Below are 14,931 nucleotides of genomic sequence, written 5' to 3'. Positions count from 1 at the left end.
TGTTGGGGTTTGTTTTGTTTTGTTTTGTTGTTGTTGGGTTTTTTTGGAAGGATCCCCCCAGATTTATGCCAATGATTATTCAGACAATTTTCTTCAGGATTGTCCCCCCATTCCCCAACCCCTCCACCTTGCCAGAATGCTGAAGGAAATACCAATTAAAAAGAAGTCTAGAAGAAGGAAGCCATTACATTATGACAAAGGTTAAACTGTATATATTGCATGTTGGTATAGAAACATAATGCAGTAACACTTTCATTCCTCCCTTTCGCTCTCTCTCACGTGCCCCTCCTTGCTCCTGGGGCTGGGCTGCGTGGGGGAACCTAACTGTACTCATAGTCCGACGAGTCCTCCTCGGACACCCCTGTCAGGTCTCTGCGGTAAGAGTCCATGCTGTTCTCCTCTGTCTCACCCGCTGGCCGGAGGCTTTTACTCATGCCTTTGTGTTCCTCCATTTTGATGGTGTCATAGAGTCCCTTAGGTCCTTCTTCAAGGAGGATGTTCCTCTCCGAGTGAGAAGGTTTCATTTGGCAGACATTTTTGAGGAAGAGGAGGAGAGGAGCATAAAGCACATTGGCAAGCCCCATGCCCAGGTTGAGCTGCACGAAGCCCATGGTGTGCACAATCTGGCCGGCCACAACGGGCCCCAGGGCATATGCCACACAGTAGGAGATGTCTGCGATGGCGTAGACACTGCCGTAGACAGACACATGGCGCACGTCCACCAGGAAGGCCAGGGTGGGCAGCAGGGCCGTGTCCACCAGGGCGATGCCGAAGCAGATGCCACAGAGGGGAATGATGACCTGCCCAAAATTCCTGCAGGCTGGCACGAGGCAGGAGCTGGCGCCGATGACGGCCATGCCCAGCGCCCCGTAAAACCACTGGAGGTGGGGATAAGCAGCGGCCAGCCGGACGGTGACGTAGACGCCCAGCACGTGGGGGAAGAAGGCAGGCAGCCAGGTGAGGCCCACCTCCCACTCGCTGGCCCCCATGGAATCCTTCATCCAGTTGGCAATGGTGGGCTCCAGGAAGGCCAGGGGGATGTTGCAGGTGGCCAGGGCCCCCGCCACCACGGCAATGTAGGGGTCGACCATGAGGCGGTGGATGGGGGTGCCGACGGGCATGTTGGCTCGTGCCCTGGTGGCCCAGGGCGGCGCCAGGGCCAGGAGCAGCAGCCCGTCGAGGAGGCAGACGCAAGCCAGCACCAGGAAGGGCACCTGCCTGCCAGCGAACCTGTAGAGGACGCCACCGAAGGGGGGGGCGGCCAGGCTGCCGAAGGAGATGCAGGCCAGCGCCGTGCCCAGGGCGCGGCTACGCGCCGGCTCCTCGGCGTAGCGGTCGGCGATGAGGGCGATGCCGGCCGTGTCGGCGAAGGCCGAGCCCAGCCCCTGCAGGCTTCGCGCCGCGAACAGCGTCGCGTAGTTCCCCGCGAAGGCGAAGGTGACGGTGGAGAGGAAGAGGACGGCCAGCCCGGCCAGCAGCGGCGCCTCGTAGCCCACGCGGTCGATGAGGGTGCCGCTGAGCGGGTTCACCAGCAGCTGCAGCATGGCCTTGGAGGCGAACAGCACACCGATCTGCACGTCCTCGTTGCCCCCCGTGGCCGGCGGGTACCGCGCCGGCAGGAAGCTCCCGTTGCCGCCGCCGCTCTCGTTGGCCCCCGCGGGCGCAGACGGGCCCGCGGCGCGCCCCCCGCCGCGCATGGCCGCGATGTATTCGGGGATGATGGGCACGATGACCATGTAGAGCATGTTGTCCAGCAGCAGAGCCACGCACACCACCAGCAGCAGCAGCCGCCGCGCCTCCCCCATGGTGGTGCCTAGCCACCGCCGCCGCTCGCCCACCGCCTCCGAGAGCCGCGCCACGGCGGCTCGCGCCCGGCCCGCGCCCCCCGCCTCCGACATCGCCCTCAGCGCCGCCGCCGCCCCGCCGCCGCCCGCATGGGGCACGGCGGGGGCGGCCCCGCCGCCTCAGCCACCCGAACCGCCGCCGCCGCTCACCTCCCAGCGGCCGCCGCCAGCCCGCGCCGCCGCTGCGAGGCGGCTCCGAGGGGCCGGCCCTCCATCACCACACTAATAAGCACCGCGCACGGAAACCCCACCCGCCCCCGCCACCGCGCCGGCCCCGCGCCCCCCCGCCGGCCCAGCGCCGCCGCACGCCCGCCCTCCGCTCCGCGCCCCGCCCCGCTCTACCGCACCGGCGGCAGCAGCCCTGCCCGGCCGCGGTAAGGGGGCCGCGGGGCGGGGGTGCCGCCGGTCCTTGCCCGCCCCGGGGGTGTGCCTGGGGGTGTTGGGGAGGCGGCCCCACCCCCGAGGCGGGGACCCGCCGGCAGCTCTCGCCGCCCCGACAGCGCGGCTGCCAGCGGGTGTCCGGGCGGCCCTGGAAGTGGCCCTGGCTCCCCCCGCAGCCTCCTGGAGCCCTCGGTCCACCGTTTCCCTCTGGGCCTGGACGGCGCAGGGGCAGCAGGCCAGGTCCGACGTGCGCCCGCCGGTGCTGCGGGCCCGTGCCCTCGCCGCCCTGCGCCGCCGTTGCCCCAGAAGGGCGCCCCGGAGCCCTGCTCGCCTGCGGGACTAGGCGGTTACCGGCCCGGCGCCCGTGCGGTGCGAGCCGCAAAGGCCCCCTGCCCCCGCGCCGGGGCCGCAAGGAACCGCCGCCCCTTCCCCGGCCGCCCTGTGCTCCGCGGCGCAGCCCGGCCCCACCGGCGGCCGCCGTCTAACCCGAGAGCGCCGGGGCCGGCCGGCAGTACCGGGCGCAGCTCCGTCGCCCGGGACGCTCCCCCGACGGCGCGGCCGGGCCAGGGCAGGGCGCGGGGCGGCCGGGGAGACTCGGTTAAGCGGGAACGGGGCTAGACAGGGCCGAGCTGGGCCCGGCCTCCCCTCAGGGGGTGCGTGCCCCGCCGGGGCCAGCGCTCCCACCGAGGAGACCACCGAAGTTGCGCTGGAAAGCGGAGAGCAACACAGCAACCATATTCCTGCGTGCGTGCGTGCGTGCGTGCGTGCCCCGCGCTCGGGCAGTAACCTGCTAGCGCGGTGGCGGTACGTGCTTCATGCGTTTAGCCAGGCCAGTGCTGCAGCTGGAAGCCCTGCGGAGCAAGGGGCCTCGCTCGGTGAGGAGGCTTTGGAAGACACTCCGGGCATAAAGCAGAGGGTAAATATCGTTACTCTTGTAGCAGAAATGGCACGTGGGCTGATCCAAGGAGGATCTCTGCAGAAGGCTGTCTGAAATAACTGGATCTCACAGCCGAGCAGTTCCTGAGTAGATGGGGAATTTGGGCGCCTTCATTTGCTTGCGTAGCTGGGCTTCCACGGCTGAAAGGGAGATGATTTATCTGTCAGTTGCTGTATCTTGCTCTATTGCAAGAAAACTGTCTAGATGGCCAGAAAGACTTTAAGATGGATCCCTGCATGGAGTGGCATACAGATCTGATTGTGCTTACACAGAAGTGGAGTCTTAAAGCACACTTAAAATAGCAATACCCCTAGACATCCATATTGTCATTGTACCATTATTTGTTATTCATTTACTAGCCCCACTGTAAAACTGCAGAAATACACCATCAATAACAGGGACAAAGATTTTAACCTGAGACTGTAATTAAGCTAATACACTAAATGCTTCAAAAGATCATTTCAGAGTGTGGAAGGAAAGTGTCTGAGAAGAGTCTTATTGAAGGTTATTGAGCTGAAGTCTGTGGCTGCTGCACTTTGCTGCATGGTTCAGGCTACTTGTAACCTGCGAGATTGATTTAGTTGGGGGAAAAAAACCCTGAACGCTGCAAAGCCCATCCTCCTCTGGTTCCTCCAACAGACCCTGAGGTAGCAGCCTGAGAATGTGTTTCTGCAAGGGACTGTGGGTGCAGGAGGAGCAGCTCCCAGGATGATAAGGAAACTGCCGAAGGATGCACCTCCTGTTTGGGATGGATATCACGTTTGCAGTAAGCGGTAATGGGTTGGGGGCAGATATGACTTTGGATCATTGCTGTACTGCAGTCAGGAGTATTGGAATCTTGGCTCTTGCTTGATGAGGCACTTTATTTGATTAAAGTTTCCCTTTTAATCAGAGATATGGTCATTTCCCGTCTCTAAAATGGAATCTGGCTCTGGGGGTCATGTCTGGATAATAAAGGGACTGGTTCTCTTGTCTCAGGGGAGCTGATATCAAATTTATTGCCATCAAGGGAAAGCAGAATTATACTTGTAAAATGTTGCATAATAAATTTAGGCTTCTTAGTAAATCAAATCAGCGGATACCCTTATCTGCAAGAGATGCGTCATAGCTACGTGAGCTTCTTTGACTAGACAGAACTAAAGAGGAGAAAATGTACCTTCAAATATGGTCAAAGTTGACAGACCCACAGTAAATTAAAGTAAAAAAAAAGTCGCCCTGGTGTTTGGCTTAGAAATTCATAATTTTATTTGGGAAGGGACTTCAGGGTGAGATGAGACGACTTTAAATTTTGTGCTCTTATCCCAAAGCCCGTAAGGTGTGACACTTGGTTTGAGAGAAGGAATGCGGAGGAGATAAGGTACTTGTCGTCTGTCCAGTGCAGAACATGCAGTTTTGGAAAGTCATTGTTAATGTCAAGGAGATGGAGAAGATTTTAGGTCTGTATAAAGAACAGAGTTGACTGCACCAGGTCTTCTTACCACTTTCTTTGTTCTAGAGGCTGTAGATGAAGGAAAATGCACCTCATGATGACTGTTTTGCCATTGAGAGGATGTTATTTTGAGCCCAAAGCAAACCTAGGGCCCGGGAAGGGAAATTACATTTAGGATCTTCAAGATTTCAGAAATAATAGAAAATATATAACATGCATATAAACCTACACATCTGATCGTGGTATCAGTTCAAGTTCAACACGAGAGGAAAGTGGGGTTTAGTATGACCAGTTGGTCACAGATCTAATGCTCTCTTCAGTTTAAAAAGAAAGACCTACTTACGTTAGGAATTTTTGAAAAATAAAGGTTTCTCTGAAAACATCAAAATAAATATCCAAGTAGTTAAACAGAAAAGATGATATGTGTACAATCTATGCTTGCTTGTCTTGCTACCTACTGAATTGATAGTCCTTGCACTTTGGAATGACAGTTGGTTTTGATGCTGTATCAGGGTGATTTTATAGAGAGAGAGAGAAGCAGAAACTGCTGTGATGCACTCTGCTGTCAGGAATGGACTTAAGTTAATCGTGCATCCTTAGGAGTCTTTTTTCCACAGGAGAAAAAATTTTTGCTATAAGGAGTCCAAACACAATGAGTCAGAGAGTTACAGTTCCTCATGTCTGCAAAATACTAATTTTCTTAATAGCCTGAGTACTTAATGTCTGCAATACAGAGCATGTCCTCTTAAGGATATGGCAATACTTTTTAGCACTTAGTAGTGAACTAATTATGTGTTTCTTTTATAATTTTAATTTCTGATTAGAATAACTGCTAATTTGATCCCACCAAATAGGACAGGCTCACCTAGTTTGACAAGTATGTGATAATCTTTAGAAGTGTGGTGGAGGAAAAGGGAGGAGATAGAAGGTGAAGTCCATTTTCAACAACTTAATTTCAAAATCATTTTTGTGCACAAAATGGTCAGGCTGTCAAACAGAGACCAGTAAATTATTGCCATGAGTGGAATAATTGAAAAAGCATTGGGTATTTTGCCTTAGCCATTAGCATATTCGTTTATGTCAGTGGTAGTCGAGCTTCCTGACCTTCCTGTTTGAGTCTTTGTTCCCAAGGCAGACAGACACATGCGTGCAGGCAGAGGCACGGAAAGGCACACACGGGAGCTTTGGAGAGCAGAGCGAAGAGGGAATCCTGACAGGGGCTGGCAAATCCCACGGCTGGTGGCGCTATGCAGTGGTACTAGGTGGGGGCCGGCCAGGCAGGGCTCGCTCCTGTGGCGGTTCCTGCCGGGCAGGTCTGGATGGTAGTACGGGCTGGACAAGCCTTAGCTTCTTCAGCCAACAGGGCTTTTGGCGTTAGTGGGAATAGCCATCAGCACAGCCTTCTGGGGAGAGTGTTGTAATTCTCTGTCAAAACTTCATGCATGACACAGGTGTGATGAGGGATGGGGACAGTACATGAAAATGTGCCTGTCCATTTCTGTAAAACCCGTGTTCAATAAGTAAAACTGCTCTTTATAAATCGTTGTCATAACCCATAACCTTTCTTTTTTTTTTTTTTTTTTTTTTTTTTTTTGTGGGGGGGGCAGGCTGAGAAATTATCTGGTTTTTTTTGTTTGTTTTGTTTTTTTTTTTTTTTGTCTTAGAGATAGACAGAAAAATAGATGAGAAAGAGAAGAGAGAAAGTAATTCAAGGGCTTGTGTCTAAGCTTATGTTAGCTCTAGCAATAGTTGATGTCCTTGTTCATTGTAATAGACAGTTGTTCAGTTAGTGTTAAAAAAGAGCTATTAAATTATAGTGTGTCTTCCAGCTCTAAAAGTACAGGGTATTCTCTATAATGAAGTCACATCCCTACTTTTAAATGACTGAGCGAATGGAGTTTCCACTTCCCCCATTGGGGAATACTTAGCTGTCCAATAAAATTCACGGCTTGAGTAGTCTCCTAATATTCAGTTTGAAATTTCTGTTCCTGTTTTGTTCCTGCTATGCCTATGTCTGCTGTGTGTGTCACCTTAAACCATCCTTGTCTCTTCTTTACGTCCTTCAAACATCCGCTCTGTCAGTCCCAGACTAGACGAGGACAACAAATGGTGTCCGCCTTTGAGCTGCTAGAAGCAGCTGTAAGATCTGGGAAGATCCTGCTCGTCCCGGTGACTGCATCTCTTCCTAGTACTTTAGCATAATTTTTGTCGTATCGTGTCTTTCATTGCTCTTTTGAGGAAGCCTGTCAAAATGTTCTCCAACCAAGCATTTTTTTTTTTTTTTTTCCAAAATGACCCTGTATTTCAGCTTTTCAGTTGTAAAAGCACAGAATCTATCCTTGCACAAAACCCTCTCAAGTTCATGCATGCTCTCATTTCTCATCCAATTTTGCAGGGAACAAGAGCTGAAGAAATGTTTTGGTGCTACTGATTCTTTACATGCTTCTCCACTAGCCACTCACATCTGCTCACCTTTTGAGGCTTTTCTGTAGCCCAAATCAAATTCCTCATTAGCTCCTCATTGCTTAACAGCCTCTCAGAACTAAGACAGCAGGAAACACATCTTCCACACACTCACAAATAGTTTCTGTGGCTTTAAAAGCAGTATCAGATTGGCAATCTGATTTGCTGACAGTTTAAATGTAGGTTTCCATCATGCTGGGCATTCTGCTTGTGCTGGCTACAGAAGGATATTTCAGATAACCTGTCAGATATTTTGGTTTGGTAATCTGTAAAGTGATGAACATTGTCCCAAGCAGAATGAATTGAACATGAATGTTTTATTTAGATGGGGAGGCAAATATCTTGGCAAAGAATTAAAAATGTGTTTTCAGGCTATATTGTATGTGACATATCCCAGTGACAGGATATAAGTCAGCTTGTATCTTCATACTATTTAAGTGAAATTTCACTGTCAAGAAGAGCTCTGGCATCTGTCAATTTTGTAATGCCTTTTTACAAAATGATTGCAAAGGAGACAATTCTGAGTAAAGTACGAAATAGGTGTTAGCATCTGGAGACAAACAACCTAATGTAGTGGATCCTACTTTTCTATGTGACTTATGAAAGTCAGAAAAGATAAACCTAGATAAGTACTCAGTGCCTTAGATATTTACTCATGTGCATTTGTTATAAACATGTTAAGTGTGGCTGTGGCAGAATTTATTTCCAGTCTTGCCCATATCTTCTCATTGCATTCTTTTGTTCATAAGAGGTTACATTTCTGTAGCTTTCATTCTTTGCCTTAGCATTGTGAATGGCTGTGGCATTTCAAAGGATTGAAAATGCTTGATAACAAGGGGAGAAAATGCTTCTTTTTGCAGCATAGATAAAATCAGTGGAGACTGGAGCCACCTTGTAGGCACTTGCAGGTGTGTAGGATTAGTATTCACACAAATTTAGGAAGGAACATTAGGTGTACATCATGTCTGGTTCCTCAGGAATCCTTCCTGTTAGGGAGGATGGGCTCAGCAGCAGGTGAGGCCAGTGTTGGGTTGGGACAAGCCAGTGTTGGGTTGGGACAAGCCAGTGTTGGTTTGAAGCTGCTGGTGGTGTGAGGGTCTCGGATGGGTTGTGGATAGAGGCAGAAGAGTGAATTTGGTAATTTCAAGATGCTTTTTGTCACTTGGAGTATCCGCTGAGATTTCTGTTGTTGGTGCTGCTTCAGAGAAGCACATGGTCCATGTGGCCCTTGTTAGCTGGGACTCTTCTTAGCAATGTACAAAGGGCAGTGGCTCCTGCTGGTGCTTTTAGATCTATCAAAGCAGACTTTGATATTTTTGAATAGAGCTGAATAATAATCCATACTTAATAATACATTAGATAAGGTTTTTTTCATCTTTGTTCATGAATCATCTGAAGGTGCTTCTACAGTTGTCTCGCTTATTTTGTTCGAAAATGTTGCTCTCAGCATGAAGGTTGTTCTCAAAGAACTTGCTGGAAATATGAGATACCTGACATTAGAAACCTGGACTGCGCTGACTGGCTCTCAAGGACCAGGTACCTCCCCTTGCATCTTTCCTGGGCTGGAAGCATGTGGAGTTAGTGCGAATTTTCTCTTTCCTTCCTGGTGTCTCATCCTCAGCATATCTATGCTGATGCAAGGCTTTAGGAAATCTTTCTTGGGGTTGATGCTCCTGGAGACCCTTGCTGGGCGAGAGCTGAGCTTGGCAGCGGAGTGGCAGGCAGTGCTGGCCTGGCTGATGCTCTGGGGGTTTTTCCTGCTCCCTGCCCAGGCAATCCTGGCCCCTGCTTAGGGGCCACAAGGCTGCTGCTAGCAGGCTTCAGGCTGCACAGCACTGATGGAGAGGCATTGCTGACTGTGGCCTGGCTGCAGGAAAAAGTCAGATGAGACAAGAAATCTGTGAAAGGTCAGGCATATCATTGTTACTTAGTTCTGGAAGTGTGTCCCTGTTTTGACTGTGTGAATGTTTCTTCCACCCAAAGCCTCTGCTGCTGCCATCAATTTGGTAATTTTTAGGCCTGGTTGTATTTGCTTTTCTCTCTTCTTGGTTACATCCAAATCAGCTTCCCCTCTGCTGTGTTTAAAAGGGTCTGAGATAGGTGTGGAACTCAGTTCAAGAGATAATTTCTGCAATTTTAAATAATTTTTTATCTAAGTTCCTCCCAGCTTGAATCTGAGAACAGTAGGCCATAAGTGGAATAAATTTCTTAAGAAATGCCAAGATCTGCCAGCACATGCAGTAACTTTGTGTTTAGAAATTGTACTGAAAGCTCTCTGGAGGATCTGCAGATCTGAGAAGATGAAGTCAGTTTGCTAACTAAGGCAGGACCAGCTGGGTAGCAGGAAGAGCACCTGGGAGAATCAGCTGAGAGCGCTCCTGTTCTGAGCCCTCTTGCTGGTGGGAAAATGCATGGGATTTGCTGTCAAAATGTGATGGGACTGGTGGTGTCCCGGTTGTAATCCCAAAGAATGTCTGGTTATGTTGGAATCCGAGCTTCAGTTTTCTTTAGCATTTTGGCAAAGTGGATGTGGAGGACTTTTTGTTTGTTTTTCTTTAGAAGCCCAAAGTGAGGGGACAAGTTTTTTTTGACTTTCAGTGAGATGGTGGCACCTGCAGGTGAACTTAATTCTTACTGAATGTATCTAATTGATTTAATTTTGAACACAGCAATGGAATGAAAAGTACCTTGGATCTGCAGGGTGTCCTATTTTTTCCAAAGGCTTTTCAAATTTTTATTGGTACTGTTGAGAACTCTGTTTTTCAACTGTCTCTGTAGTATCTGAACACTGTGTCTTCTGTGCTTTGCATGACCTAAACTGTATGAATGGAAAAGAAGGTTGTTCTATATAGGCTTCTGCACTATGCACATCACTCCAGTAACAGGGAAATGCAGGGAACACACAGCAGTGAGCTACAGGATGTTGAACATACACTGTGAAGGAAAGTGTCTCTTTAATTGGAGACAAATGAGGTTGCATTTGAAGGGAACTGTTTACCTCCTGACAAGGTTTTAGGATTTCAATGGGCTCCAATAATTTCCTTACAGTGAACTTTTAAAGAGATTTTCCACTTCCTTGATTGCAGCTATGTTTAAAGATGGCACTTGAGAATGAAGAGCAGGAGGCAATGACCTTGCCTCATCTGCAGTGCCAGTGGAAGCTGCCCATTCTTAGTGTGGTATGATTCTGCTCTTGCTGTGAGGCTGCCTTTGATTTCAAGGCAAAAGGCTAGAGCTCCCATATGGGACACTGTTGTCTTGCATTTCTTACAAGGCTTACATTAAATGGAGAGCAGGCATCTGATTAACATCCCTAGTGCTGTCATAAATCAATCTGTGTATGCTTAAACAAGTTACATCAGCCTAATGGGAAAAGATGTGGTGGGACAATTAAAAGAATTAAACGAGAGCAGGGGGGTTGATACCATGGAATAATCTGTTGCTGGAGTGTGACGGCCAAGCGCCATGGTAGTTCTGGTAGCCAGTCCCTGCAGGAACTGAGCCCTAATTTCTCTCATGAGGAGACCGTTGTATTTTCAGAGGATCTGGCAATGGGGCTCTGGGGCTTCTGAGTGCTTGAAGGCTGATGAGGTTTAATTATTTTTATTATTAATTTTTATTTCTCCGAGGTGGAAAGCAGCTGTGTATGAGCGAGTTCACTAGTGTGTGTGTAAATAAGCCAGCTCATACCTTTCCTGTCAGTGGAATCAGAGCATAAGCAGTAGGGTGCAATCAATTTTAGTGATTTAATACTGTCTAGGTAAGCTTTTCTTACCCACTGAGTCTTGCAATATTGTTCTTATGCTTTAGTGAGTTGCTTAAATCAAGCAGTGCAAATGGCTACCAATGGAAAACAGAAACTCAGACTTCTTATTAGATTTAGATTGCAGTGGTCATTATGGTGAATTTAATTACCAAAAAAAAAAAAAAAGAAAAAGGGGAGGGGGAGAGTTTCTAAAAGAGAAATGGGTTTCTTTTCCTTAGTTGTATTTTTTTCCCCACTTGTGAAACATCGTATTGACAGTGTGTGTCTATCGGACTTCTAACTTTAGAGCATGCATTGCGAGCTCCTGTTAAAGTTCAAGACAATTGCACAAGAGTCCTTGAAAAATGAACTCATGTCTTCCTCAGCCAATATTCATTACCCGAATCCAGTTCAACCAAGCCCTGTGCAAGTTAATGAAAGCCTCTGGTCTTCCATTTCCCTTAAGCCTGCTTGAGGTTTCCCTGGAAGATTTATTTTCTGTGAGATTAGTCATAGCTGGAAAACGCAGTCAGTGTAATGCACCTGGGGCCAACAGAATTCTACTTTTCTGCCAGTACAATGTAAAGACAGTCATGAGAGTCTCTGTCACGCAGGTATGTTTTGGAGAAAGGCAAGAGAGCCAAGACATCAAGAGCTGGTGCAAAGGGGCATTCCCAGCACTGTGGTTGTATACTTGACCTTTTTTTGCTGTGGATCTGTTATCTTCCTGAGGCAGAGAAACTTGTGCTCACAGGTCACCTTCTTTTCGGGTTATTCCCAAGCAGGAACAGCCAAGTGCTACTGGGGCCGTAAGGGGTGACGTAAGGACCACATCTTTGGAAGCGTGGTGGGAACTCTACCACGTATCTCGGAGCAAGTGGGGTTGACGTGAGTCCACCAGACCACCAAAGCTTAAAGGCTGTCAGTGGTTCCAAGAAATTAAGCTATCGTCTGTCTGACCCTTGGTTTGCTAAGTGTTTCTCTTGGGTCAAGGCAAATAGCTAGCGCTGAGACCCGCTTTGCTGCTGCTGCATTATGAGGAGGCAAGCAGTGAAGCAGCTAAGGGTGCAGTGTCCTCTGTTTCCAGAGAGGCCATGGCAACAGTTGTGAGGGAGCTGGCACTGCTCTGTGGGCTGCAGTGCTCAGAGGGTTGCTGGCTTGCTGCAGAGCTGCCCCGGGATTGGGAACAGGCATCTGCTACTAATTCTGGGGGGGATGAAGCTGGTCCAAATCTTCCTTTAGCAGCAGACAGTTAGGTCTGATTTTAAGCCCCATAAGAATACCCTCAAGATCAGGTGCTGTGTTTGTACCTGGAAGATGGGTGTCCTACTGTGTGGTGAGAAAGCAGTGGGTGTTGAAACATGTACAAGGGCCTCAACTGCAGTGCAGGCACCACTGTGGAGAGAACAAGAGTCTGTATGCTGACTTATTGCACCCTCTGTGTTAGGCACTGGCTAATTTAAAGCACTTTAGTCTGCCGTTCTGTAATTACCTCCCTTTCCCTGACAGCTGATAGGGAAGATGGCTATCCTTCCCCCTCCCTCACATATGCATGACTTAATTTTTGTGCGTGCTGTACTTAGATATGTTTTTGAAGGACGTGCTGAAGAGCAAAGGAAGGCTCTTGCTGGCTCAGGAGACTGGCAGCATGGAAAGGCTATTGGGAGATGCAAAATGAATACTGGCCCTACTTGCTCTGCTTCCTGTTTGCTGTTTTGAAGCATCTTAGCAGTGATAAGCTTTGTGGCTGTTTTTTAGCATGCTGGTTACATGTATAATGGATCTCAGCTAGGGAACCTTACCAGGACAGGGCAGAGGTAAGGGTTAGTGCAAACCTGGCTCTGACCCTCCCCTAGCAGCTATCCAGATGCATCTTCTAGCACAATGCCTTTAGAAAAGATCTATAATCATCGAACTTCTGACCCCAGTCTCCGAAGTAATGCCAAGTGTGTTTAGCACACATACAAATGAAGGGGAAATCATTACTGGCTTGCTCATGACCTGCTGAAAAATGGTTCCCCTCCAGGGGCTCCGTTTGCATTTCCATCAGTCCCTCTGAGCGCTCAATCTTTCAGCAGTTTCATGTGCTACAAACTGAGCATCACTGTGCTTTTGATCAGAGCTGCCTGCCATTGCCTGTTCACTCCAAACCTTTCTCTACCTTACATTTGCTCAAGCAGCAGTAATAGGGCTCACTCCCCTTACCCTGCCATGTTTATATTGTGAGTCCAGGTATGGCTCTTGACCACATGTAACTCATATGCTGAAAGCTGGTCTCAGTCTGTCCTCTCTGTCCCTCCACCACCAAGTCCCAGGCAAAGGAGACTGTGCTGATCCAGATGACTGGCAACCCTAATGGCAAGGCTTCTTCCAACCCTGAATTTTATTTCTTTGCTTTCCCTTAGCATGCACATACTCATCTTGTCTGGGCTGCCACATGGGTGCTGGCAAAGCTGATCTTTTCTTTAAATGTCCGTCACTGGAGCCCCTTCCTTCAAAAAACCTCCAAACACTCAGAAACCTCTAAATTATTTATCTGAAAGTAAGGAATAAAAATGTTATAGTTTTCTTTTTATTTCTCTCCCAAGCAAAACAAAGCTCATTGAGAGAATTGCTACTTGTTCTGTGTAAATACATAGTAATTCCAACACCTGGATTCTTTCTTGCTGGTGTCTCCTTTTGTGTTTGTGTGGAAATGATCACGGCAAGAAGGAAATCCCAGTGTTCACCTTGTCATCGTATCCTTTATTACAATTGGAATATCCTGAATGTTGATACTTTCATTTTGCAACTTTGGATGCTTACTTATTTTTTTTCTGTTGTACTGTTTAGTAATGGCAATTTCCTCTCCCAAATGGGAGGAAATTTTTGTGGGGTGGGGTAGCAGTAGAATAAAATAAGACTTCACTAAAAAAGAGTAATGTTCAACTCATTAAAAATGGAAAATGAAATAACCATGTTGAGCTACCATAATAAACTTTTTTTTTTTTTTTTTGGTGTTAAAAGTTCTTTTCTGGCAGTATGCTAGAGCTTGTGTTGAGACAGCCACTGTTCACGGGCAGAACACTATGTCTGCATCCTGTTAGCTGTCTAATTGGCAGCAAAGCCCTCTCCTTCAAAGAGGATTGCATGGCTGTGACTTGGTGTGGGGATGTGGCAGGCCAAGGGGAGCAGGACCCTGGCTCTCCTTCTCTACCTGCTCTGCTGTTTGCTGCAGTCTGCTTGGAAATCTTGCTGTTGCACTGAGGGGCAGCTTGGAGCTAGGCAAGCTGTGCTTGTGCATGTCTATGGTGCTGCTCATACACCCTGCTGTTCAATTCGTGCACACTGCAGGGATGAGTGTTACTTTGTAACAGTAGATTTACCAGGATATTCCCAGCATTTCTTTAACTTCTTTTTATGTCACAGGACAGGTCTTCGGTGCCTGTGACAGACAGCTAGCATTGCAGCCAGGGCAGTGCCTGCCCCAGGGCATCCCACTGCTCAGGAGTGCATATCGGCCCTGGGACGGAGGGGAGCAGTGCAGATCTGGAGCAGTGCAGGAGGGAATTGAGCCTCCTGCTCAAGTGAACCACATGGTGGAAACTTTGAGGGCTCTGAAGCAGTCTGGTCTCAGTGTGCAGGTGTGTCTGTGTGGGTTTTCCTTCCTGAAACTTCAACCATCTGAGAGAAGCTTTCAATATGAGCTTGTGCACCCAGGATACTTTCCATTGCACTTGGGTGGGTCTCCAGGCTGTGGACCAGTTACTGAGAACTTCTCTCTAAGGAAAACATAGGAAGCCTCTGCTTGGGCAATCAGTACATACGCACCCCTGAAGTTGTACAGAAACTGTAGGAGGGGTGAAGAGGCAGCATGGCCCTCAGACTTGCTGTAAACCAACAGAAGATCCACCCAAACCCCTGATTTCTATAGTGTGACCTTTTCATTGGAGATGACGTGGGTAAGGATCATGGGAACCTGTTCCTCTGAGATTTCCTTGAGCTCTTGAGGTGGTTCTCCACTGCTAACACAAGACAGTATTGCACTTGTTGTACACACTGTGGGATGTGGGATCCTTTGGAGTCCTGTAGTTTCAGTGGTCTTCCAGAAAAGGCAGGGCAGATATGCCAGAGGCTGGTTGCATGGGGGGAA

The 14,931-nt window shown here is 48.8% G+C and overlaps 1 protein-coding gene across 1 annotated transcript; it reads right to left on the bottom strand.

The window, feature by feature from the left end:
* Nucleotides 1-320: 320 nt before the first annotated feature.
* On the bottom strand, nt 321-1,898 carry SLC18A3 (solute carrier family 18 member A3). Its single transcript, XM_009958345.2, has one exon. It carries the CDS (start codon nt 1,896-1,898, stop codon nt 321-323), a length of 1,578 nt encoding a protein of 525 aa, XP_009956647.2.
* Between the last annotated feature and the right edge of the window lie 13,033 nt (nt 1,899-14,931).

This window comes from Leptosomus discolor, chromosome 6 (assembly GCF_034619465.1).
Source record: "Leptosomus discolor isolate bLepDis1 chromosome 6, bLepDis1.hap2, whole genome shotgun sequence".
Taxonomy (NCBI): domain Eukaryota; kingdom Metazoa; phylum Chordata; class Aves; order Leptosomiformes; family Leptosomidae; genus Leptosomus; species Leptosomus discolor.
The sequence above is the reverse complement of the archived record's forward strand: the minus strand, read 5'-3'. Positions and strand labels throughout refer to the sequence as shown.